The 26,096-nt window shown below is 43.3% G+C and overlaps 1 protein-coding gene across 1 annotated transcript in view; it reads left to right on the top strand.

Moving 5' to 3' along the window:
* Positions 1 to 26,096, top strand: part of LOC147683459 (2-acylglycerol O-acyltransferase 1-like) — a 295,228-nt gene that overhangs the window by 241,612 nt on the left and 27,520 nt on the right. The window contains exon 4 of the mRNA XM_086943877.1: positions 16,154 to 16,328. Coding sequence (XP_086800003.1) covers positions 16,154 to 16,328 — 175 coding nt within the window. The remainder of the gene's footprint in view (positions 1 to 16,153; positions 16,329 to 26,096) is intronic.

Genomic DNA, 26,096 nt, shown 5'->3' with positions numbered 1-26,096 from the left:
GGAAATACGGCATAATCAGGGGGGCAGAAGCCAGGAAATACGGCACAATCAGGGGGGCAGAAGGCAAGAAATACGGCCCAATCAGAGAGCATCTTGCTCCGGTCCAAAAATCGGATCCCTAGGGCTGCTCAGGTGGTCCCACAAGGATATTAACATATTTAAACATTATCCGCTAATAGAATTTGCATTTTCAAAACCTTGCAAATTCACTGAAAAAACCATGGGTTTCAGGCCTTATTCAGGTAGGAATTGGCATTTAAAAAACCTTTGAAATTCACTGAAAAAACCATAGGTTTTAGGCCTTATATAGTTAGGAATTAACATATAAAAAACCATTGAAATTCACTGAAAAAACCATAGGTTTTAGGCCTTATATAGTTAGGAGTTAGCATTTAAAAAACCTTGAAAATTCACTGGAAAAACCATAGGTTTCAGGCCCTATATAGTTAGGAATTAACATATAAAAAACCACTGAAATTGCTCCTATATAGTTAGTTGAACTAACTATATATTTCGCGCATTCGCAATCCACTGCTGATGATGTCACATATTACATCATTCATGACATGGTCAGTGACATCACTGATGACATCACTGATGACATCTCAAATGACATCACTGATGACATCACTGATGACATCATCCAGTGTCTGTGTGTTTTTGTAAAGTTTAAATATGTTTTACATATTGAAGAATGAGTGGATGTATAAGAGTATGGATGAAGGATTTGATTGTATAAGTGAGTAAGTATGTGTTAGTATATCTGTGAAAATGTAAGCTGTTCTGTGTTTAACTGTATAGATGAAGTAATCAAAGTGTGATTGATTCTTTACAGGACTTACTAGGTGTGTGAGTAACTCCATGGATGAGTGGCAGTGTGTGAGTGTCTGCATAGGTGTATGAGTGCATATGATAGTGTTGTAATAATTAGTGACTGTATGTACGAGTGATTGTATGGCTGAATGAGTGAATGTGTGTGTAGACGTAGGAATCAGTGAGTGCGTATGTAGTAACTGGTATTCGTGTGTCAATGGTTTCAAAAATGATACTCTGTATTTAACACTAGGTGTAACAGAGGTTATATTAGAGTGTAAGGAGGAGCATTGTATTATCACATGAAGTATATCATCAGTGGTGTGATCATTGATGTCAAATTAGATGTCATCAGTGATGTCATCAGTGATGTCATTTGAGATGTCATCAGTGATGTCACTGACCATGTCATGAATGATGTAATATGTGACCTCATCAGCAGTGGATTGCGAATGCGCGAAATATATAGTTAGTTCAACTAACTATATAGGAGCAATTTCAGTGGTTTTTTATATGTTAATTCCTAACTATATAGTGCCTGAAACCTATGTTTTTTTCAGTGAATTTTCAAGGTTTTTTAAATGCTAATTCCTAACTATATAAGGCCTAAAACCTATGTTTTGTTCAGTGAATATATATATATATCTAGTGAATATATATATATATATATCTTTAACCCAAGTTGGGCTGAGAGTGGAACCCTGCAATATGCCACATGATCGTCAATAGATCTGTGAACAATGCTGTTTGGTATTCTCTTGATAAGAGCGCTCTTGCAGAAAAGACTTGAACCATCGCAAAGCGGTTCCCCATACACCTATTTCTTCTAGCCTTTGCAGCAGGAGGTTGTGATTAACTGTGTCAAAGGTGGGACTCAAGTCCAATAAAATCAGAGCAGCAGTGCCATCTTTGTCCAGCTGAGCTTTAAGATTTTCTGCAACGCCAAGTAAGGCTGCCTTTGTACAATGGCCAGTTCTGAAACTTGATTGGGACCGGTGTAGATTATTTGAGCCAATAAACATTGTGAGCTGCTTATTTATGTTTTTCCAGGATCTTGATCAGTATTGGGAGATGGGAAATAGGTCTGTAATTCAACCTGTTGGAGTTATCTAAGTTAATATTATTCTTTTTTTTTGCAACGGCCTAACGATAGCATGTTTCCATGCCTTGGGAAGTTTTCCTTCCTGTAGCGAAACATTCAGATGATGTGCTAGACATTCTAAAACTTGTGGGTCCAATTTACCCAAGAATGAGGTAGTTAAATGCTAAGGTTTCTGGTACAACTGACTCTCACCCCAGATTTTAATTTAAATAATAATTGCACAATTGTTGCTTTACATGTGTGGTTTAGTATTTTGTGAAAGTGTCTCGCATTGAGAATATTCTTCCTAAATTTGTTTTATGGTCATGAGGTGTTGTTCGGCAGTGAACAATTGAACTTTGAATATTCCATGGTGGTGGTCCTCGCTTTTTTACATTTAAAAATGGAATTACATTCTTACGCAATCATTATTAATTTAATTAGTGAGATTGTAGACTCTGTAATATCGAGTTGTATTCCTGAATTAATGTTTGTTTTTAAGAGTGTATCAAGGAGGTGGAACATTAGATTAATATAGCATATTAACTTTTTAATTTCACTTCACCAACCCTAACCCCACCATAACCTTTCCTTTTTAGGTTTCACCTGCGTAGGCTGCGCACATGCGCAGTCTCGCTGGCGAGATTTAATGATATCGAGGAGCTTTCAGTAATGGGCTTTAAGCCCTGCCCTTCTTTCCCATTGGCTGGTGTCACCGTTTATGCTAAACTGTGGCCAGCCATTGGGAAAGAGCATTCTGTGATGTACACTTTTCTCTTTTTGATACGGTCCACTTGGACGGGCTATTTTGACTTCCTTCTGGCGTAAAAGGTTTCTTATCTTTTTGGGGCCAAACACATGGCCCCATAAAGATAGGAAACCTTTTACGCCAAAAGGAAGTCAGACAAGCCCGTCCAAGTGGGCCGTCTCAAGAAGAGAAAAGTCTCTGTCATAACCGCGGCTGCCTGACGAGCCTCTTGCGGATTATGCACTATAATGCTTCTTGCGGATTCCTGTATGGGGGTCGGCTGAGACCCTTCTATTTATAGCACCACTTTCCAAACTGCTTCACTTCTGTTACGCCAAGAGCCCTTCAATGGCCCCCAACTCCTCTCATGATTCGGTGGGCGCTCGAGGGTCCAGTGTATAACGCTCTTCCGGTGGGTCTGCGAAGTGCAGCCTCCGCGTCTGGATCGGGGATGGAGGACTGCCGATTCCTTCGCCGTCTCAGCAGCCACTTGATTCTCCCGTGATGCGGCGCCTCTGCAGCTGTCTGTGTGGTGTTAACGCCAACAAAAGTCTGCAGAGAACTTCAGAAACCATGGGGAACAGCTGTTGCTGCCATTGTTTATACAGGATCTTTGGACGCAGAGACCCAAGTGGAGAGAAGACGCCACTGCTGCCGAAAGGGGCCCCGCCCGTCACATGACATGTTCTGTTTAAAATTAATGCGTTAACTCAGAGAAATTTGTGTTGTATGTTTGAATTTTAGCCTTCTCACACACAAAAAACTGTTGAAATAGCCCCTGGTCTCAAGACCCCGTTCCTTTTTCATCTCAAGCTACGCCTCCTCTTTACTATTTTACCTTGTCTCTTTATAGGGCGGGCAGCTTGGCATGAGTTTTTTTCAAGACACCGTTACAAGCGTCTATTAACTTTTCATCTGAGACAGACCCCACACTGTCTCAGTGTTAGCGCTTGCTTACAGTCTAAGTTTCTGAAATGCTTAACTTACAATTTCTTTGACCTCGTCTGCTGGGGCGCTCTTGCATATCCTCGCCCCTTCCAGTGTAAACATGTTCCAGCATTATTCCGGAGCCTCCTTTCTTCTCTGCCACCTGGTTCTACTAGCCCCCTGTGCTGTGCCAGTCGATCTCTGAACAGCATAAGTGCATACCCAGATGTTTGTGAAGTCCTCGGACCTGCCACCCACCCGTCACTTACAATGCAAACTCCATTGTTCAGGCCTGTATTTTAAGCTTCAGCCCCTTAAAGCAAAAAAGCAATATCCCAACAGGTAATATTTTAAAGACAGTTATGTATGTATGCAGGAAGCATTACAGTAGCAAGAATAAAGGAGACTTCAATTGAATTAGGTTTAGGGTATTATTCACCATATATTTAAACAAATAAATCAACAGGGATTACAGTTGTAGCAGCACTGTATGAAAGAAATCATAAAACAACCCGAAGGCACTTGGTGCAAAAATATGTACAAGTGAAGAGAAGTGGCGACGCAATTGATGAAGTGAACAGCGTGAACGGCGCAAAGTGAGCAATTGTGTAAATATTATACAGTGATGGGCTCAAAGAAGGTAACAATTTTCAGTGACTGTATTTGTTAATTCGCAATTTCTAGTGAGCCATTGTAGAAGATGCGCCTTGTATTGTGCTGTAAAGTCGACGGCGTTTCGATCCTCATCAATTGGGATCGTCTTCAGGACGGGGTTGTCCGGTTTGTAAGGTGCTGGAAGCAACGCTTTTAAGGCGAGTGCCAGAAAGATGGGTGGAAGCAGGCGACGTCTTCCTAGGTGTTGGAAAAAGGATGCATGTAGACCCGTCTATGGATGTCTCCGAGAATCCGGGCACGGCATAGGGTCCTTGGTTGCAGTTCCTGAGTTAATCATGGTCACTGCTACGGGATGGATCCAGCTGCCCGATTAGTTAGACGGCAGGCTGTGTTGGAAACAGCTTCAAAGGGCAGCTCCTTAAAGCCGCAATCATTGGCTTTGCCCAATGCTCCTTAAAGTCTGCGTTCTTACTATTTCCTACTACTTTTCGAGGAGGCGCGGAAGGGGAGATTTGCAGAGAGAGGCCTACACTGGTCGGAGAACAGTGTTATCATCTCTTTCGTCATACACGAAGCCAGTGACAGACCTTGTTTTTGAATTACGCAATTGCCCCTTCCTCACACATACATTTCCCATGTCAACCTGGTGTACACACTTGATGGTAATGGGCATTTGTTATGACTTTGCTTGTATATTTTGCCGGGGCCCTCATTTGATAATGTGTGTATATTCTGGTGTGTGCATAATAGGGTAATCTGCATGTTTTTGGGGTGATGTGTGCATGCTAGAACACTGTTGAATGTTATGATGGGTGTGCATGTTATGGTAGTGTTTGCATGTTACGGTAGTGTTTGCATGTTACGGTGTGGTGTGCATTTTCCGTACTGGGAGTTTACTCAGTATATGGGATCGCTAAGTCTGGGTCCAGAGACGCATTGAGCATGCATGCACCCCTAACTGCAAACACACACCGGCTCTGCCCGGGCAGTTATTTCTTGTAATCAACACCTTGGCACCATAAATTGGATTAAATTTATCCGGAGAAGGAAGCGTTATTTAGACATCACTGTCTCGGCTGATAGATGGGCGCCGCAGCTGCCCCATGAGCCGTGTTTTACCTTCAGTTATTCCTTCTTTCCCTTTTTCTCCTACTCTGAACTTTCGATTTTCTCTACAAAAGTTTTTCTCCTTGATCGCTCCCATCTGCCTCTTCCTTTATTATGTCTCTCCTTTCCTCCCAACTCCTTAATTTTGTCTTAATAAATTGGTTCCCATTTCGTGTTGGTGAGAACCGCGTGCGTCAGTCAGTGAGTGAATGAGTTAGGTAACTAGGTTAGTCTGGAGCACGGGTACTCAAAGTACGGCCCGCGGGCCGGCAGCGGCCCAGCAAGCTTTCCTTGGCGGCCCGGCAAGCCTTCCTTGGCGGCCCGCGGACCTTACAGACAGCATACCTGTGTTATTTTTATTTTTGAAAGTGCCAGCAAACACCACTGATTGCAACAGCACGGACTCAGAGAGACGGGCCAGGCGATTCGAGCGATATTCAGAGGGCAGCTGCAGGGGCACTAAGAAGAGGTGAACAAAGCCTCATTAACATGTAAATGGTCTTTTAAAGACCTGTTAAGTACTGGGTGCGGCTGTGTTTGTGCAGGGGAAGCTGCCTCATACCGGGCTGACGCGCAGAGTGAGGTGACAGAGGACAGCAGGGACTGAAGAGGGGGATGGGGGTTGAGGTGGTTTGTGCCCCTTTTGCTAAACATATTGACATTAGCATAAAGAAACAGTGACTATGCTTGGTGCCTTTGCAGGAACTTTTACTGCTGGCTTTCATAGTTAATTAATCTCAACTTCACAGCAGGAATTTTTTCGAAGCACAGGCAAAATAAGATTTTGCATTTGGGTACTCCCTTTGCCATGCAATCTGGCGCCAACTTGCAGTTTCAAGCGGCCAGGCAGCTACCTACAGTGGCTTAATGTATCCCCGGGACTGGTTAATCTTTCAAATATTGCCATCTGAGAAATCGCGTCTGTGGCATGACAACATTTTACATAATATTGCTACAATTTAAATAGCATTGCTTCTTCCGAATGGTGAACTTACTAACCTTTATTCCATTCCTTCAAATTGGTCTGCCTTTTCTGCCCTTTTTTCCTCAGCTTTCTATATGTATGAGTGCCGAATGCAAATTGCTGCCTGCCAGAATTAAAGACAATAAATCCTATTCCCTGCATTGCCACTTTAACTGCTAAAAAGATGCTAAAATAATCGGATATTTGTGATGCGGGTGACGAAGGTCAGCAGGGAATGAGAGCCAGGTGAGATGGCAGAGGGTGACAGAAGACAGCAGGGACTGAGAGGGGAGAGGGGGGAGGGGACGAAGGGCAGCAGGGAGTGAGGGCTGGGTGAGATGGCAGAGGGTGACAGGGGACAGCAGGGACTAAGGGGGGGTGAGGTGACATAGGGCAGAAGGGAGTGAGAGCCAGGTGAGGTGAGACCGATAGAGACCGAGACAGATAAAGACATATACAGACAGATAGAGGCAGACAGATAGAGACAGGGGCAGATAGAGACTGGGGCAGACAGAGCTAGATAGAGACAGAGACAGACAGAAACAGTTTGAGGCAGAGACAGACAGTGATAGAGAGAGAGAGACAGAGAGAGAGAGAGAGGGAGACCGAGAGAAAGAGAGGGAGACAGAGAAAGAGAGGGAGACAGAGAAAGAGAGGGAGACAGAGAGAAAGAGAGGGAGACAGAGAGAAAGAGAGGGAGACAGAGAGAAAGAGAGGAGGATAGAGTGAGTGAGACCGGGGGAGACAACGAGAGAGGGAGGGAGGGAGAGAGAGAGAGGGAGGGAGATAGAGGGAGAGAGAGGGAGGGAGAGAGGGAGCGAGGGATGAGTGTATGCAGGGTCTGTTGGCTCAGTGGACGAAGGCGTCCGCTGCATTGGCCTGTGTTCAACCTCATGGTCACAGGTTTTTTTTGTTGCTCTAGCCCCGCCCCCCTCCACCACTGACCCCGCCCCCACCGGTGCGGCCCTCGGCCACAAACCACACTGTAAATTTGGCCCCCGAGAGAAAGTTTGTGAGTACCCATGGTCTGGAGGGAGAAAAATATAGAATGTTGAATTTGAATGGAGACATAAGGGCCAGGATTAGAGTGGGCGGCTCTGCCAAAAAAAAGGCACATTACTTCTGTGCTCCCGATCCCCCCAGGAGGTGCAAGCCCCCCAACTAGGGCTGCATTAGATGTAAGGCGGACATTCGATACCTGGGCAAACTCCTGTTGAGTCCTACATTGGAATTCCGAGGGTTATTACCAGGAGCAGTCAGTATCGCACGCCTGTTGCGGTCAATTACGTCAGGTCACAGCTGCCAACATGTACCAGGGGAGCCTTCACAGTAATTACTAAGACGTGTGTAACTTGGTACAGTTGGCACTGATTACTACATGCTGTACTGCGTTTTTAGGAGAAAACACAAAATGGAAGGTATTTTTTGGACACAATATATTCCTCACAGCGCAGTGTCGGGATGTACCCTATATGTTAAATACCTCAATCCCACCTGGGGCATTTGTAATTGGGGCATTAGTGTGACGGAGGTAACGCGTGCAGCCTGAGGAGAGCCCTCTGTCTGACTGAGTTCACTCCATGAAAGGTGCACATGGCAAGGGGCACCGATCTGGGGCAAGCACAGGGCAGCGCTCTTCAGAGCGTAGATTTCGGGTGCCTACATTTGGAGCAGTGACAGGCACGGCTTGAGCAAGGTGCCTATTGCAGCACTGGGGGTGGGTCAGATTTGCCATTGCAGCCTGGCCAGAAATGGGAATGCACCCATGCTGAGGGGTGTAAAGTCTGTCAGGCAACCTCTAAACCAAGACAATTGTATGTTAGAACTGTTAAAATGCGTGTTTAATTATCTATAGCACCCAGAAGCCCTGTAGCTGGTGTAGCTTCAAAAACTAAACAAGCATTAAAAATGCAATAGGTCTCGCTTTTAAGTTAAAGCCATTTGCTTTGCTATGCAATACCATTAGCAGAGCGAATGGCTTTAACTTAATAAAAGGCGAGACCTATTGCATTTTCAATGCTTGTTCACTGAATTTCATTGAGTTTTATACTTCAACAGTAGTTACAATGTTGAATGATGTCAAGTAATGCAGTTAAGTTAATATCTTTGTGAAATGTTAAATTGATTTTAGTTCAGTTTATTAAAATATCTGTAAAGCTTTCACCACAAAATACCTCGAAACCCAGTCATCATAGAGTTGCCAGACAGGGTGCAGGACTAAACAGACTTTATTTTAGTTTTGAACTTTAAAAAAAGTTGTTTTCTTACAAGTTCCGGATGGCTTCTCTATCAGCTCACTCTTAGGTGCCATAACCTTCTGTCTCTTGCAGTGGAAATCTCAGCGGGAAATGAACCAGAATTTCTCTGCACCCGAGGCCTCGTAAGAGGTTTTGGGGTGCCTTGCTTAAGCACTTTGTATAGTATTTGTATATGATTAATTCCATAATAAGGAGCAAGTGAAGGATGTTTCTACCTTTTGGAAAGTTGCCTTTTATTTTGAAGGCCAGCTGCCAGGCTTGTTTCTATAATTTGGGCTTTTGGAAAGACAGCTAACCTGTTTTTCACAACCCCTAAATAGAAGCATTCCTGCAGTCCAAGCTGGAATTTACTATGGATCCAGTAAGAATCCCTCTGTAGTTTAAAGGAGCACGTTAAATTGTTTTTAAACAGCTAAGAAGAAAATAATACACAAATCTTAGATTTTTGACCGTATTGTTCTGAAGAATTATCTGATCACAGATCCAAGGTGTCAAATTGGGAAGGTTAGATCTGTGATTCTTTTCCCAAACGCAAAGTATCTTGGTTTTGCTGCTGTTGGGTTCAAGGCCATGAATCCTGCTCTAGAAGTGAGCCCCATTTAGCTATAAAGTGAGTTATTGAAAGTGTGGTTTTTCCAATGTACCCTCACCAGAATGTGGGTGTCATCAGTTTAGGATTGTTATTCTAGGCCATGCTTTTGGGTGATAACCTTCAGTGGTCTGTGATATATTTTGAGCAGGGAAAGTAACGCATGTGTCCATAGTGGAACCGACATTGTCACAAAATTCATTATCAACTATGTTGCCTGCAAGGGTGCACTTTGCTTGAATTTTACGCTCAGAATCCCTTGTGGGACTGGTCAAGCAGCTCCACACACTAGACTGGGAGCCAACCATCATTTATGAAGACGAGCAGCTCAATAACCCCTCGTTGAAGAACTACACAGCAGAGAAACCCAGTGCAGAGTGGTGTCTGCTTGGTCAGATGCCTATGATGGGAGAAGGCGGCTTTTACGAAGGCCTCCTGCCCCACCTTTTCACGCGGGGGGGGGGGGGGGGGGGTTTGTCTGCAGAAAAAAAGCATACATCAGGAGAGAGAGATTTGTTCAGCAGTGTGTCCTTTTTTGGGTTTGCCCCACATGATGTGAATTACTATGCTTTTGAGCTATGAAGAGGTGCATTCAGAACTTTTGTTTACAGTCAATGCAGATTAAAAAACATCTACTTTGAGATTCTGATAGGGTTTTAAATGGGGAAAGGGGCTATCAGTGGTGAGCTCCAACAGTAATAAACAACTAATATTAACACGGATCCATAATGGGCCCCTGTGTGTACATCCTTAACTTTATAGGCAAATTACGTTGTTCTTTCTCAATGAGTGCCAGAACCCTTAAGGTAATTAATGCCAGCACTGCATTGCCAATTGTTGAATGGAATATGTGGCCCTAGTCTTAAGAGTATTTCCCTTTTTCACAATCTTGTATTTCTGTACTTTTGCTTTTCAAGAACGTACGAGCTTGGAGAGGGAATACTGTGAGTCAGTCATCTCTAGGTGTAAGTGACTTCATGGTGTGAATGGGTGTTAGCACAGGGCGCAATCGAGAGTTCTTCTGCTGAGACTGAATGCTGTGCACATTGTTCGCAGCTCATGTCAATGTGTCAGAAAGGTGTTCAGGCTGTGTGCTCATCCAATTCTTGACATCTCTGCAAAGCGATGGTCTCATATGTGCCAGTTGTAGTTACGAATCTATGGGGAAATGTGAATCGTTGTATAAATGCAACACCTCTAAAAATGAAAAAACGACTACTCTGGATCTTCCCGCACACTTACAACACTTATTTAGGCCACATATCCCACAGTCAACCAGATTACTAATGTAAGAAGTGCTTACATGTGTCTCAAAAATAACATAATCTGTAATTGTTTTATCTTTGTCACACATCTTGAACAATCAGCCCAAGTAGGCACTAAATTGTTTGATTTGAGAGTCCATCTGAAATAAAGGAATCACCAGACAGAATTCTGGTACATTATATCACCAATAAATCCATCTTAAATAAAAAGTAATATGTACTCAACATTAAGCACTAGTGAACAACGTATTCTCAATACAGTAGATTATGATTTGTACTTATTCAGTTCGAAATTATTTCTCATCAAAACTCTTATTCTCTGGACACCTTATTTACTTTATCTTGATATCTTCATTCTTGGTATCTTTCCTTCTGATCCATCTTTTCTATTTCATCATATGTTGACCTTAAAGCATGCAAGGGAAATTCTTAGTTTTATCACATAGATTAAAACCAATTAAAAATCCACAACCAAAAATTAATACAGGCTAGCTAGACAGATACAGAAATAATAAATGTATATACATTTCTTCTTCATGAGTCACCCTCTCGGTTCCTTGGTATCCATCATTGAAATATAATGAGATTCAAGTCAAGGGCTTTTCTGATTTTGGAAGTCCTCTGTCATTATTAAGTGTATACCTGCTAACCTGTAGGTAATTCTTCCCTATCCCTTAGCCTTACCCCTCAAAGTGAGCTGCGGAGACTGGAACCAGCAGATACCAAGGAGGGGCTGGAGACTCAAAATTACTTGCCAGAAGCAGCACCAGTGCACCGGAGGTAGCCAAGGAGTCCGTTGGAGGGGGAGTCCTAGTAGTAGCAGAGACAGTTGGTGCCACTCCTGCTGTTTTTGTTGGCCCCCTTGTTGTTGCTCCCTGCATTCACCTCCGGCGGTGGCAGCTCAATCCAGGTCAGGAGCGGTTCAACCACGTCTCCGAGCATCTCCAAAATTCCGACTCCCTCGCCAACGGGGAAGACAGAACAGCATTGAGAGAGAGCGATCCGGAGTCCAAGGCAGGCCAGTTTTCCAGCAAACGGAACCCTCGATCACAGCGGAGGGAAAGCCGAAGCAGAAGGAGACCAGACCCCACTGAAGGACGCGGAGCCACCACGCCACGGCCCCAGAGGGACGTGGCTTATCCAGGTGCATGGGCGTCTCCAGGGCTTCTGGAAAGGGGCTGATTCGGAGAGGAACGGGAGGGGAGGCGGAAGGGCAAAAGGCACCCAGGGGAAAGGGAATACATAACAAGTGAAAAGACAAGAGCCACGATCATTGGCTATTCCTTTTCTTTTGGTTACTCAAACCCCTGCCCCCTCCTTTCACATTCTATGCACGGCTGTTTATTTATCCCTCACATTCTCCCTTGATTAGACTGCATTAAACAAAAAAACTTACCTGAGCCTTTTCCTTCTGTCTGAGGGACAGCTGCTGCCGGGGCTCACCTCTAAGGGACTGAGGTTGAGGTTGAAGACCCTGTGGGAAAGAAGAACAAGAAAGATGAACTAATCTCCATACCAGGCATTGTTCTGAAGCCCTACACGCCGCCCTGCATTACTTCCTGGGGAGACCATTCCACTGGTGGTGATGCGGACGGTCTCCAACTACAGATTCCAGCATTCTCGGCATTTCAGTGGGGCACAAGTGAACGGCATCATCCCTAAGCGCCAGAGGCACTTAAAAACATGCTGAGCCTCCTGCGGGCACGCCCGTCAGAGACCGGAAGAGGCTGGGCTGGGACAGGTTATTTCGTTTTTTAATTTTAGTTTCCTGAACATTGGTTTATATTTCATGGTGACTTTTTTTTCATTAATGAAATAATATTTTTATTTCTATGCTATTACTGGGCGGCCTTTGTGCTAGGGAAGCCCAGTGTTAAATTTGTTGCAGGATATTTATTTATTGAGGCTGTATTTGTTTAAGGCAAGTTTGGGATATTAATCTAGCTCATCCGTTATGGGGAGGCATAAGACTCAGGCAAACCAGGATGGGGCTTTAGGCACTACAAGAGCAACTGTAACTACTATGGATGCCTTCTTATCTAGAGCTGCTACAGTGATAGACAGGGAGATCGAGATGGTAAACAGACGATTATCCAGATCCCCAACTAGCGGCCTTTTACCTCTCTTGGGTGGGATTAGTAATCACTCAAAAGATTGTTCTGGTGAGTCTGGAAGCACCATACTTACACAGGGGTTGGGTAGTGTTACTCAAGATAAGGATGTGCTCTCCACCGTATTGGAGTTACAGCAGAATGTTACAGCTACGCCCCTGTCTCCTGTTGTTATTGTTGCAAATAGGCAGGGGGCTGTCCCCGCAGCTATCAGAAGAAAGGTTGGGGTAGGTGCAATGACTTAGATAAGACCTTGATAGAAACAGGGGCTGACATCCCATATGTGGGACGTAGTGGACTGCCTGTCTTGCTTTATGCAGACAATGCGGTTCTCCTAGCACGTACCTTAAGAAGTCTGCAGACTCTGCTCGACACCTTCCGTAGTTTTATGGCCGAACGAGACCTGGCCATAAATAATTCAAAATCCTATGCAATGCAAGTCGGATTGCGTCCCAAGAGGCAGTACACCTTTAAGGTGAACGCAGAAAAAGTGCCTATAACATCAACTTTCTCCTATCTGGGTGTTTTATTGGATGACCACCTGGATTGGGGTCCTCTAGTTCGGAGAAGAAGGAGGGAGGTGTCAAGGACTAACACAGCGATTTTTAATTTCGCCGCAAAAATGGGAAAGCGCCCGATAGCGGCTTTGCTGAAAATGTATCAGGCAAAGAGTGCAGTGATTGGCAGCTATGGTAGCGAATTGTGGGGATACGCAGCATTGGAGGGTATCCAGGTGGCAGAAAATAATTTTTTAAAACAGCTGCTGGGGGTACCTAAAGGAACCTCAAACTTAATAGTTTATGAAGAGACTGGGTTAACATTAATTTGTGATATTTTGGCTATGCGCCCATTGCTTTTCTGGCTCAATTGCTGGCTGAATGAAGATCTTGGCCTTACTCAAGAGCTATTGAAAGAAATTTTGAGCCTGGACCACATGATTGATATTCCGTGGTTAAAATCCTTAAAGGGCTGTTTTGGAGAGCTGGGGCGTCCGGACCTTTTTTTAAGACCTGATCGTATTACTAGAGCAGATGTGGCCTTCATTAAGCAATCTTTTATTTTGCAAAAAAACCTAAATAGAGATGGGATGGAATTGTCAAAAACTAGCATCTGTGAATACATGATGCTCAAATCTACCCCAGACATGGAGCCATATCTTTTGTGTCCTTTGTCGGCTCATGAGCGGTTTTTACTGATCATGTTTCGAACGGATTATTTCCATCTTTTACTTGCTGTCCCGAAGGGGTGCCCCATAAAGGACAAGTGCTAGCACCCTGTGGCTGCGACGGAGTGTCTCCACAGGACTTGCTGAACTTCGTATTTTTCTATAGCCTTTACGAAGCCCCCCGGAGGTTCTTTTTAACATTGTTTTTAAAAAAGTTACATTTTACACAGGTCCGCCCAGCTCTCTATTTTTTACAACTATTAAAGCCAGAATGTATCCCATTTGTGGTTGGTTTTCTGAGTTGTTCTCTAAGGTACAGAAACAGTTTGGAACCTTAAAAGTTGGCTACTGTATTTTATCTGCCTAAGTAGTAACCTTTTTAAACCTTGATGATGTGTCCATTTCCTCACATTTTTTTTTAAAATATATAAATTTGGCTATCTGTGTAGTATGTTTAGATACGTATATATGTACTTTGTATATTTTTAAGAGGATTTGCAACTTTTAATGGTTTTCTATTATGTAAACCGAATAAAGTATTTTTGATTGATTGAAGTCAATGGAGTGGTTTTTTTCATTGTAATCCCCTCTTCTGCTGATGGGGTTACTGTCTCTCACACTGTATTCGAGTAGCTCTGCTGTCTCAACATGAGTCTCATGAAAGTGTCTAGAAATCGGAAAACTGCTATCCTTGTTTTTAATTGCCCTATGATATTGGAGGATTCTTTTGTGAACCAGTAAGCTGGTACTCCCTGTAGATCTTAGAACAAGGATATTTCAGCATATACACTACCGCTTCACTTTTGCTTGGGATAAGTTTATTAAATATCTCTGCTTCATTGTATGGGGTAATAAATTCCTCTATATTGACCCCGTGCCTATATGCCTTGCATTGGTAGAAACCTTCCCTTGGTTTTAACAACCTTTTTGTCTTTCTTTTCCATCACAATATCACTCCTCACTAAAGTATCTCTCATTAGGAGTGGGCTTTCCTAAACGTAATCAATAGTCTTCTAGAGATTGATGAGCAGATGCCTGGAACGCTTCTCAATGGATGCTAGCGTTTCCCTAGTATTGTCCTAAGGTGTGCTTGATGTATATGAAAATCAGTAATGAATCTACACTTCATCTCGGTTTCTCTTCCTGTTGGATCTGAAAAGGATGTCATCCCTTTGTCTTTTTGCCTCTCTACTTACTGCCTCATCCAGTAATGCCTCTGTATAACCTCTCCCTTTAAATCTAGACAACATTTCTTTTTCTTAGCGCGGAGATTCCTTCAGGGTCGCCGTTCCTATTAAAAGGAAATACTTGAAGAGGAGCTAGCGCTAGGCTATGCGGAGGTTTCCCATCCTTGGGTGTAGGTCAACTCCATGGTTAGCACAAGAAAAGTACTTCAGCGCTGACATGAGTGAAGGGCTTGGCCTTGTCGATTCATAGAGATGAATATATTTTTTTTCAATGGAGATGTGTGGCTCAATTCTGCATATTCTGTCATTAAAAGACTCCAGAGGAATGCCACGCAGATATGATGGAAGAGTCCAAGGAACATCTGAAAGGAGTCCTAGATTCTAAACACGAGCGGTGATCAGACGGTTATGTTGTCCTCATTTTGGGCAATACGCCTGTCACCTTCTTGAGCTAATGTCTGAAAATTGGAAGCTTCACAGTACAAACGTTATGTTTTCAAAACACTTTGTGCAGTCTCAACAAAACAGGGGTTCATCGATAATGTGTTTCAAGATGTGCCGAGTGGCTCCGCACTGACTTTGATGTGAGGGGAGGACTTGACTCCAGTTTGCATTAGCAATAGTATATGAAGATGATGCTTGAGAGATAGTTGTTGGCACAATAAAATTTTGCTTTAATTGCCTTCACTCCTAATGGGTTTCGAAGTCGTGTCTCAGGAAGTAGTAAATAATGTTGGTGGAAATTAAAGAGTACAGCTAATTGAAAGAACTCATGAAGAAACCTGATAAACAGTTGTGCAAGGAATGGACGAGAAGGTCTTTAAAAAGCCTCAAAAATATAATAATTTGCATTGCATTTTGAACTGCTCATTTTTGAAAACTGGGCACAACAGTCTGAAACAGATACATGATCTTGATTACAAGTTAATGCCCTATGTAAATTCAACAGGGCTACATAACTTTGTAATTAATTTTAGTCTTTAGATTTTATGAGCATGTTTTTTCCATTTCTCTTTTTAATGTTTTTTGTATATTGTATTGACCCCAGATCAGCAGTGTCTCAGCAACTACAGTTTATGGTAAAAGGTTCTTGCTCGTATATTTATTGCCAGAGTGGTTGGTTTTTCCATTTATGTAGTTTAATTAAGGTAAACTAAATTAAACTGACTTGAAATAAAAAGAACAATATTTTACAGAATTTTGATGAAGGTCAGAAATTCAAGTTAATCAAGTGACCATCAGGTGTGCATTGAGGGTAGGTTGCGTTTATGCTTTATGCCGTCATTGCGTATTTTGATAACTATATTTTTATATTATCTGAAGGTTTGGTGTCTGCTTCAAAGAAAAGTGTGACTCATGTGCTGGACAATGAGAAAGGTGGAAATGCTGCAGTAATTGTAATTGGAGGAGCAGAAGAGGCTTTGGATGCACATCCTGGGAATTTAACCTTGAACATCCTGAAGAGAAAGGGATTCATTAAAGTGGCTTTAAAACGTGGGTATGTTAAACTGCTAGTTTCTCACTATGTGCATTTAGATACTTTGTTGCTTTATCCAGCAATTTTATATCAATCTCCCATCCTGCACATTTGCAATCTGTTATATTGATCTGTTACAATATCAAATGTTCGAATAGAACAGTCAGCAGGTATTTGGTGATGAAGCAAATTATTGTTTTTACCCTGTATGAACTTTCCAGACCAGACCTAGAAGAGATTTGAATCATGGTTGTTTTTTCTTGTTATACAGCAGCATACATAAAAACAAATTTTTATATTCCGAGAAATCAAAAGAATGTTTGTAGATCATTTATTGTTGAACTACATGAAGGAGGATTTTTTTTTAACAAATGTTCTCATCATTTACCAAGATCGTTTGACACCTTGTGATGCACAGGTTCCTATTTTAATAATATTTACCTTACCAAATTGTAGAACATTTACCTAACTGTCTAATCTTTTTTTCTTTCTAGTGTAATGCAATAACCTCTTATTCTAATATTTGTACCCTTGATAATATAATTCCCTTTATATTTACATAACGGTATTATTTCCTTCATAAGTCATTTCAGTAGGTTAAACATATTGACTTCTGACAATCGTTTTCCATATGTTATCCAAATGTTCTTACTTTGTTTACTTACCTGGATTCTGTGTTGTTGTCTTTGGGGTACTTTCATAGGTACTCAGATTGCTCCCCACCCCCAGCCTATATAACTCTGACCTTGTAGGGCTAGATTGTGTTGCATGGTATTCTTTAACGTGGAACACAGAAAAGGTGATGCAAGGAATGCTTGTAATTTGTCTAACCACTGGTAATTGCTCGGGTAGCATTCCAACCCTTTGTTCTTGTGCTCCCCATGCCACCTCAGATTGTAGTAAGCAAACCTCAGCTAGGCCTACTTAGTGCAAAGGTTCGCCTTTTTCTGCACAGAGTCCTCGCACCTTAGGAAGAAATTGGCAATGAAACTGGAAATACAAAAACAAAGTTTATTAAACCTTTAAAGGTGGCACTACAGTCCACACAACACTCTTCAGTATTGTATCGAGTAGTACAAAGAACTGAAGCACATGGCCCCTTTTATACACAACTAGCAGCCCGCCCCAGCGTTGCCTGGGGCAGAAAGGGGCTGGGGGCAGTAAACCCGCTCCCGCCCGACCCCCTCCTGGGCTGACTCCCTCCCACCCCGACTAACTCGCGCCCCCCTCCCGCCCGACTCACTTGCGCCCCTCTCCTGCCCGACTCACTCCTGCCCCCCTCCTGGCCCGACTCACTCGCGCCTCCTCCTGCCCGACTCACTCGCGCCCCTCTCCCGCCCGACTCACTCGCGCTCCAACATTTTCATTTACTGCTGCCTCCTTCTTGTCTTCCCCTGCATCACACAGTCTCACTTTCCCTTTCCTTACCTGTGCCGCCGCTCCTCACTGCACTGCCGCTCGTCACTGCACCGCCCTCCTCCTTCGTCGTCATCACGCACGTAGCGTTGCGGCCAGCGCTAGGTCCCGGCCGGCGCTACTTTCAGGGGACTACTTTGTTTACAAACTTAATTTACTTTTTTTTAAATTTATATAGCCTATGTCCATCTACACACCCTGACATTTTCATAGATGTATCGGGTGTGGTTCCCGAGTTTACCTGGCCAAAAAGTGCAAGTTCTCTCTTTATAATAGTAGTATAGATGAGGGGGCTCAAGGAAAAGGCGGTACAAAAGACAAGAGCAGATTTATGACCATACAAGGACATTTAGAAGGCACAATCGATAGATGGGCGGAGCTAACAGTCTCTGATCACATTCCTGTCTGGAACCAATTAAGTAACGGTCACTGATCCTACTGCGCATGTCTGGAAATGTTGGAAGCGGAGACTACTAAAAATAGCCTGTTGCCGGGCAGACTCCAGGCGCAATGAACAAGGAGGTAGGACCAAGCGCATGGCAAGCACATGGCAATGTATGGCATAAAAAATGGCCGCTACAAATTCAAGATGGAGTCGGTACATTTGCTACGATAATGGTTAAACGAGACATATTGAAACATGTCTTCTGCTATTGCTTAACTTAATCGCCGTTAATTACAACATACGACCCTTTCAGCATTAGCTGAAGACATTCGATTCCCTAGAAAAGGCTAGATATTCATCTCTTATATCAATGGCCATCATGCTAGCTATTTCCTTTTTCAGATCATTCTGCATTTTGACTTCCGTAATATTACTCTCTGTTGGTATACAAGCATTGACACACATTGCGCAAATCATTGGGCCATATTGAATACAGACACAACAAGAAAAAATTATCACAATAATTATACATAGGACTTTTAATACTTTCCAGCCCCAAGCAGAGATCAAAGTCCAAAGCCATCCTGTAAAAGTCCATGTACCATTTTCTGTGTGAATGTCTGCAGCGATTTTATGAAGTTTATTAATCGCTTTATACACTGATGGGGTGTGATCAGGAATAAACATTCAACAACTACTACCAATGACACGGCATGCACCACCTCTATCTGCTAACATAACATCCAGAACCATCCTGTTCTGCAAAGCCACAATTCTAGCAATTTGAAGTTCTTTAGTAATGTTTCCTAAGGCGGCAGCTGTTTGAACAGTAACAGCCTCCTCCACTCTAGTCAATCGTCGTATTTTCCTGCTATTTAATGCAGCACCTACGAAAAAGAACAATCCTAAGTTGAAATCTACATATTGCTGTAGGCTAGTGTCAGTTTGATCAACATCATCGGTAGTCAATGTCCTTTTATATCTGTTTACAGTAATATTATTGAACAATTTGAGGTTTCGGTGGTACATTGGAGGAGCTAAGAAAACAGGGGGCAACAGAAAAGAGACATAGCTAATTCCAGTCCAACCGGCTGGCAATCGATAATATCCTCTATTTCCGCACACAAAATATGTATTATGCGAAGCTAGAAAAGAACTATTATTCAAATCATCTATATTTAATACAGTAATACATTTGCTGATCCCCACAGGGATATGTCCAATGCTCTGTACACAAAGTTCTGCTTGCGTTTGGGTAACAGAAATAACAAAACGTTCAGCCTCAAATGAGTCTCTTGTATTAGTGAAGATATACGGTGTTGAAACATTGTCGGGTCGATATTCTTCCCACTCCCATATAGTTCCATTCGCTTGAGGATACCCATCTTTGTCCTGATGGCACTCTTTATTCAACCGGAAAAGCAGTCTGCCCACTGTGGGCTTCCTCGTTGCAAAGAGCAAAGTGTACCAGGCTCGACAAGAGCCATTATGCGAAAAGGGAGAGGTATAAATGGTGTACCACCTTTCTTTTGGTGCGCAGGCATCATCCCACAAATCCAACAGTTTGTCGCATTAGTAGCAATGTGGGTATGATGCAACATTTGAACAAATGTATTATTCAAGTAAGATTGTCAATGTTTCAGTTCCTGGTATGGGATCGTAAATAAATAATGCTCCTCTTGTACAGGTGTAGTAACAACAAACAACTCACGAGCAGGAGTTGTTTCCTCAACAGACCATGTTATTGCTGCCATTATCATCAAGGCAACAACAAACCCTACAACACAAAAAAATTTCTTCTTCTTCTCCATTCTCAGTCTCGAAACAAAACAAATCTTCCTGAAACTAAAGTAGTCGTCAGAGCTCTTACCCCTTGGGCAGCCGTTGATTTCTTCACCACGGGCCAAGACGGGTGTCGCTACTCTAATGCAGGGCTGATCCCCCCCCCCCCCCCCCCCTTGCCACATCGGCTCTCCGTTTCACTGACCCAGGGAATACTCTGACAACTTTCACAATGCTCCAGATTTCTCTCTCGGCCTCAAATTATATCTGGTTGCTCCAGGCACTGTCTGGTCCGGGAAGAACTCAGATCCTTCAGGCGTCACAGCACGACCTCTTTCCGCAGTCAGAACCTCTCGGTGGTCGGTCAACACAGCAGGCTCCACCAAAGTCAGGAGTACTCGGCGACAATGGGTCCCATGAACCCAGTTTTTCCGATTTGTGACTCGAACTGCTGTTCTTGTAGCAAGTAGCACTTGCTCCGGCCCACGCCACCTCGGTTCCAAACTGCTCGACCTCTTGAAGGATTTTAGAAGGACGAAATCCCCAGGTCGGAGGTTGTGACCTTCTCCGCTGGATCTGTAGGGAAGTGCTTCTCGAACCTGTTGACGAATAGAAACCAAGTTATCGGTTAACTGTGCCAAATAGTCATTCATTAAGACACAGGGTACATCATACACAGAACTTGGTTTAGGAATTCCCCAGATATTCATGGGACGGCCGAAAAGAATCTCATAAGGTGTAAGGCCCATCCGAGAATGAGGTACGGATCTAATTGACAACAATGCCAGTGGTAACGCATCTGGCCAAGTCAGAGAAGTAGAAGCCTGTATTTTAGCTAATTTCAGTTTCAATATTGCATTGTATCTCTCCACTAGACCTGCTGATTGTGGGTGGAATACTGCATGAAACTTTAGTTTAATCCCCAATCCTTTCAGGACATTCTTTATAACGTCCCCTACAAAATGAGGTCCGTTATCATTCCACAAAAATCTACAAACTCCGAACCGAGGGAAAAATTCCTTCAAAAGCACCTTTGCTGTAGTGATTGCAGTGTTGTCTTTTGTGGGGTACGCCTCAATCCATTTACTGAAGGCACATACCACCACCAAGACATACTTCAAATTATTGCAGCGTTCAAGCTGAATATAATCCATCAGCAAAACTTCAAACGGTGCTGTTGGTGTAACAAACCCACCTGCTGGAGTTCGTGTCCCTTTTCCAGGATTAAATCGTAAGCAAATCATACAGGACTGTACTACTCTCTTAGCTGTGCTAGCAATCTCTGGATGCTCCCAAACTTGCGTAAGCAATTTCACTATTGGTGAAGCTCCAACATGTGCTAGCCCATGTGCCATCTGAACCATAGGTTGCACAAAAGCTATAGGCAACTTCCATCTGTCCATTTGCTTGTTTCTCCAACAACCTTCATCATCCAACTCTCTATCTATGGACCATTGCTCTCGTTCTTTGTCAGAAGCGGTCCTCTGTATCTCTAATACTTCTTTCCTAGCATCATGCCACCGCTCAGCTTGTGACTTCACTGCATACCTGGAAGTAGTGTCAGGCTGCATCACAGTTTCACGTGCCACTCGATCTACAAAAGCATTTCCTTGTCCCACCTTGTCAGTCACTTTCTTATACGATCTACACTTCACTATAGCGAGAGAGAGAGAGAACAAGCTTTATTCGAGATAATTTCTCATAAAAGCACTGCATAAAAACAACCATAACAAATAAAAAACAGATCATTTTACATATACGAATTCATATAAGACAATTTGTGCAAGCTTATTCAATACCAACATATAAAATATGCATGTATAACAAGTTAAATTGGGATTTGTGAGACAATTAAAATCCAGATTAACTAAGCGCACCCATAGATCGCCGCCTGATTGCCCAGGCCCACCCCAGGTATTTGGCTACCCCGAGAACTATCGACTCCTGGGTAGATGTACATAAGATTCTCAATGCCACTGCACTGTGTCGTGTCCCAAGGTTTTTGCATACAGGGGTAAGCCTCGTCCTCCTAGGTGATGAATAGGCTTTGCAGACAAATAGAAAGTGACCCAGGCTTTCAACAGCTACTTCACACACTGGACATAACATATTGGTCGACCTCTGCCAACCTGCAGTTAGTTTTTTTAAGCGGGATGGATCCAGATCTTAGCTGAAAAACTAACTTCCTGTCCAGTGGGACCGTAATATTATCCCAATAATTTTCTAGGATAGGGTAGATTTTAGCCTCCAAGAAGCGACCTGCCATAGAATCAGACCTAGCGCCTCTCAGAAGATTGTTGTTCACCCAATCCCAATATTGGGATTTGAGGGCTTCCTTGGTTGGGAAGACTTCGCCCTGCGGGTTGGTCCAAAGATTAGAAAGCCCCAGGTTAACTAACTGGCCCTTACATTTTTTAACCACTTTATCTTGTGGAAATTATCTTCCTTAATTATTGAAAGGAAACCGTCAGCATATTGCCTAATCTCAGGAGTTGTCCAAAGACGTCTCCAGTAGAGAACAGGGCGCAGACGCGCTCTATCGCTAATTGTCCGTCTACCCAGCTCCAGGAACAATGGTATTAGGGGGGTGCTCTGCGGAAGGCCTGTGATCCCTCTAAGGAACCTGTTTTCAGATATCTGTAGGGTCGAAAGGTTGTCCCAAGCCCACAACTCTGCACCGTATAAGGTCGCACCTAGGACCTTTGCATCGTAGACTATGAGGACAGGTTTGATCGGTTTGGTCTTAGATTTTCTGTGTTCCCCCCGCAATGCACCTGATAATTGTTGATGTTTTAAGGCTGTTTTTTCCAGGTGATGGGACCAACCCGAGCCCTCTGCTATCTCGACCCCTAGGTACGTAAACTCCTTGACAATCTCTAGCTTAGTGTTATACAGGGTTACCTTGGGATGAGTTTTACGGCGTGGGGAGACCATTAATTTCGTCTTACTCACATTTACTTCTAAGCCGTGCTCTTTGCAAAAAACATCAAATATGTTTAGTGCACGTTGTAACCCTGCAGGAGTCTTTGACATAATCAGGGTGTCGTCAGCGAACATCAGGATCGGGACCCTGGCACCCGCTAACGATGGTGCATCTATACTCGCTTCTAACATTAGCTCGACAATCCCATTGATGAGTAATGAAAAGAGTAAGGGTGCCATGGCGCAGCTATCTTCTTTGGGTATGTCAGTGCGGTCAAAAGATTATGCACTAATTCACCGTGCCTTATCTGCATCCCATGTGATGTCAGAAAGCCTCTTTCCTTCCAGAGCAGGCCAAATTCATGCGCCACTCCAAAAGCATAGCGGCTATCTGTATAAATGTTCACACACAATCCTTTACTAAGCTCACACACTCGTGTCAAAGCTATCAGTTCTGCTGCTTGAACTGACTTCTGTGGTATGCGAGCCATCTCCACTATCGTGTGAAGCGTAGTGATTGCATATGCAGCTGAAGTTGGACCATCCGGTAACTTCAGACAAGATCCATCCACCCACAATTCTCCATCCACATCTGGAAGGGGCGTATCCTGCAAATCAATACGACCCTTTGTCTGTTCCTCAGTCAGAAAAATACAATCGTGTGTTTCTTGCGCCTCAGGCTGAGTCGCTGGAAATGGCAACAACGTGGCTGGGTTTAGTGTTGCACATCTCTTCAGTGTAATGTGAGGAGCTAACAGCGTAAGTTCATATCCTGTCAAACGAGCACTAGTTAAATGCTGCGTTTTTGTCTGATCAGAAGGGCATCAACAGCATGAGGTACCAACACTAAAAGTTTATGTGATAAAACTATCCCTTCACTCTTACGTATTGACACAGCTGTTGCTGCAACTGAGCGAAAACATCCAGGCAGCGCTCGAGCAACAGGGTCAAGTACTGCAGAAAAATATGCGCAAGGACGCTGCCTATCGCCATGTAACTGGACTAAAACTGGCAATGCACACCCATCTTTCTCGTGTACATATAATGTAAAGAGCTTCGTGTAGTCTGGTGTGCCTAACACTCGTGCTGAACACAGGGCTTGTCGTAACTGCCGGAAAGCATTCTCACATTCATCTGTCCATGGGAGGGGTACGGGAGTGTCTTTTGTTAAAAGTGCTAACAAAGGTTTAGCGATGTGTGAAAATCCTAATATCCATTGTCTACAAAATGAAGTAAGGCCCAAAAATGCTCGAACCCTTTTCTGTGTAGTAGGTACTGGTGTATCTAGAATTGCTTGAATGCGATCTGATGTGAGTGCACGCCCCTCCTTAGACAAAAGGTGACCTAGGTAGGTTACCTTTGGTCTACAATATTGCAATTTCTTCCTAGAGACTTTATGGTGATGCAAAGCAAGGAAAGAAAGCAAAGACAGCGTGCATGTCTCACATTGTTCGGGGGTATCAGCTGCTAACAGAATATCATCAACGTACTGAATGAGCGCCACACCCTCGGGTAAAACAAAAGAATTAAGTTGTCTCTTCAAAGCTTGGCTGTAAATACTGGGACTCTCAGTATAGCCTTGAGGAACTCTACAAAATCGATATGAACGATTATTCAAAGTGAAACCGAACAAATATCGGGTATCAGGATGAATAGGGATCGAAAAGAAAGCGTTCTTTAAGTCTATAACAGAGAACGTAGTTGCAGTAGGTGGGACCAAAGTAAGAAGTGTTGTGATATCAGAAACCACCCGATATTGCGGTACCACTATCTTATTTACCTCCCGCAAATCAATAATGAATCGATAGATCCTGGTATCAGTGTCTTTCTTTAAATTGGGAGGATCGGACTGTTACAAACATTAAATGGCACTTCCTCTACAACTTCAACTTGAATGAGATCTTGTACAATTTGTGTAAGTGCTTCCTCGCCCTCCTGTGAAATTCGATATTGAGGCAGGCGTGGCAACACAGCTCCCTCCTTTACACTAATATACACTGGAGGAATAACCATCTGGCCCACATCTGTAGCTGAAGTGGCCCACAGGGTATCAGGCAGGGAAGCTAATGCAATATCTTCTTGAACAATGCAAACTCTGTCCGTTATAGGGGGGTTGTCATTCAAAATCACACGCACTCCTTCGAGGGAACATCTTATTGTGGCTCTAAAGTACTTGAGCATATCAAGACCCACAATGTTATCTGGTGTGTTCGGGGAAAGCAAAAACGGGTTTGGGGCAGTAAACTTATCAACATGAAACGCAAGTGGTTGTGACAATGGGCTAAGGGAAGGAGTTCCATCGAACCCTATCGATGTAATCGTTAAGCCAGACAGGGGAGCCCTTGGAACCAATTGTTTAGACAAAGCGTACGAGTAGCTCCTGTATCAACCAGAAACTGATCAGTAGAACCCAAAACATGTGCTGTAACATAAGGTCCCCTCTGATCTACTGGAACTTCAACTGATTCCTTACCCCATTCTACGCAATCCTATGCAAAAGCAGAATCATGTGACTCAGGCTGTGCATAATCAGACATTTGATATTGATTGCGCCTATCAAAAGCATTAGACCCATTTTGTACCCGCACATTAGAATCGAACCTAGAGCGATCATTCATAGCGCCTCTAAAACCTGAGTTCCCCAAGCGGTTCCTCATGGATCCTCAGGCCACGGACATAACGCTGTGAGCGCAACAATGGGCCCTCCTCTGCCCAGTGTCCAAATTTCTTACAAAACGCGCATTGATCAATAGCCAATGAGTAACGATTAGAGGAGGAGTTAGAAAATCCTCGTCCGCCTCTATCATTACCTCGAAAGGGTGGACCATAAGCCTGAGATAACATGACTTTTGTTTTTAATTCTTTAGATTTCCTTTCCTCGTTACCCTTTGCTTCTAATTCCTGACACACGTAATATTGAGCCATGGTCAGGAGGGATGCCGGACAAGACGTAGTCCAAGAGCTTTCGCTGGCTTTCAATCGGCTAGCCACTCCTGGTAATAAATTTGAAACATACTTATCTACAAATAAATGTCGGACCGTATCGTCCGTTAGCGACTGGCCACTAAAATCATGAAAAGCTTCCTCAAAGCGTGTGAAAAAATCTGAAACCGATTCATCCGTCTTTTGTTTGCAGGATGCTAAAATAGTCCAATCAATCTTTTTTGGGGGAATAATTGTTTTTAATTTAGCTAATATTGCACCGGGAAGATCTAAAATTAATTGGCATGGCTTTTGTGCTGGTTCCTTATCCCCATCTTCTCTCTCTATCTCTTTCCATACCG

Source organism: Lissotriton vulgaris, chromosome 11 (genome assembly GCF_964263255.1).
Source record: "Lissotriton vulgaris chromosome 11, aLisVul1.2, whole genome shotgun sequence".
Lineage (NCBI taxonomy): Eukaryota > Metazoa > Chordata > Amphibia > Caudata > Salamandridae > Lissotriton > Lissotriton vulgaris.
This window is presented reverse-complemented; position numbering and strand designations above follow the sequence as displayed.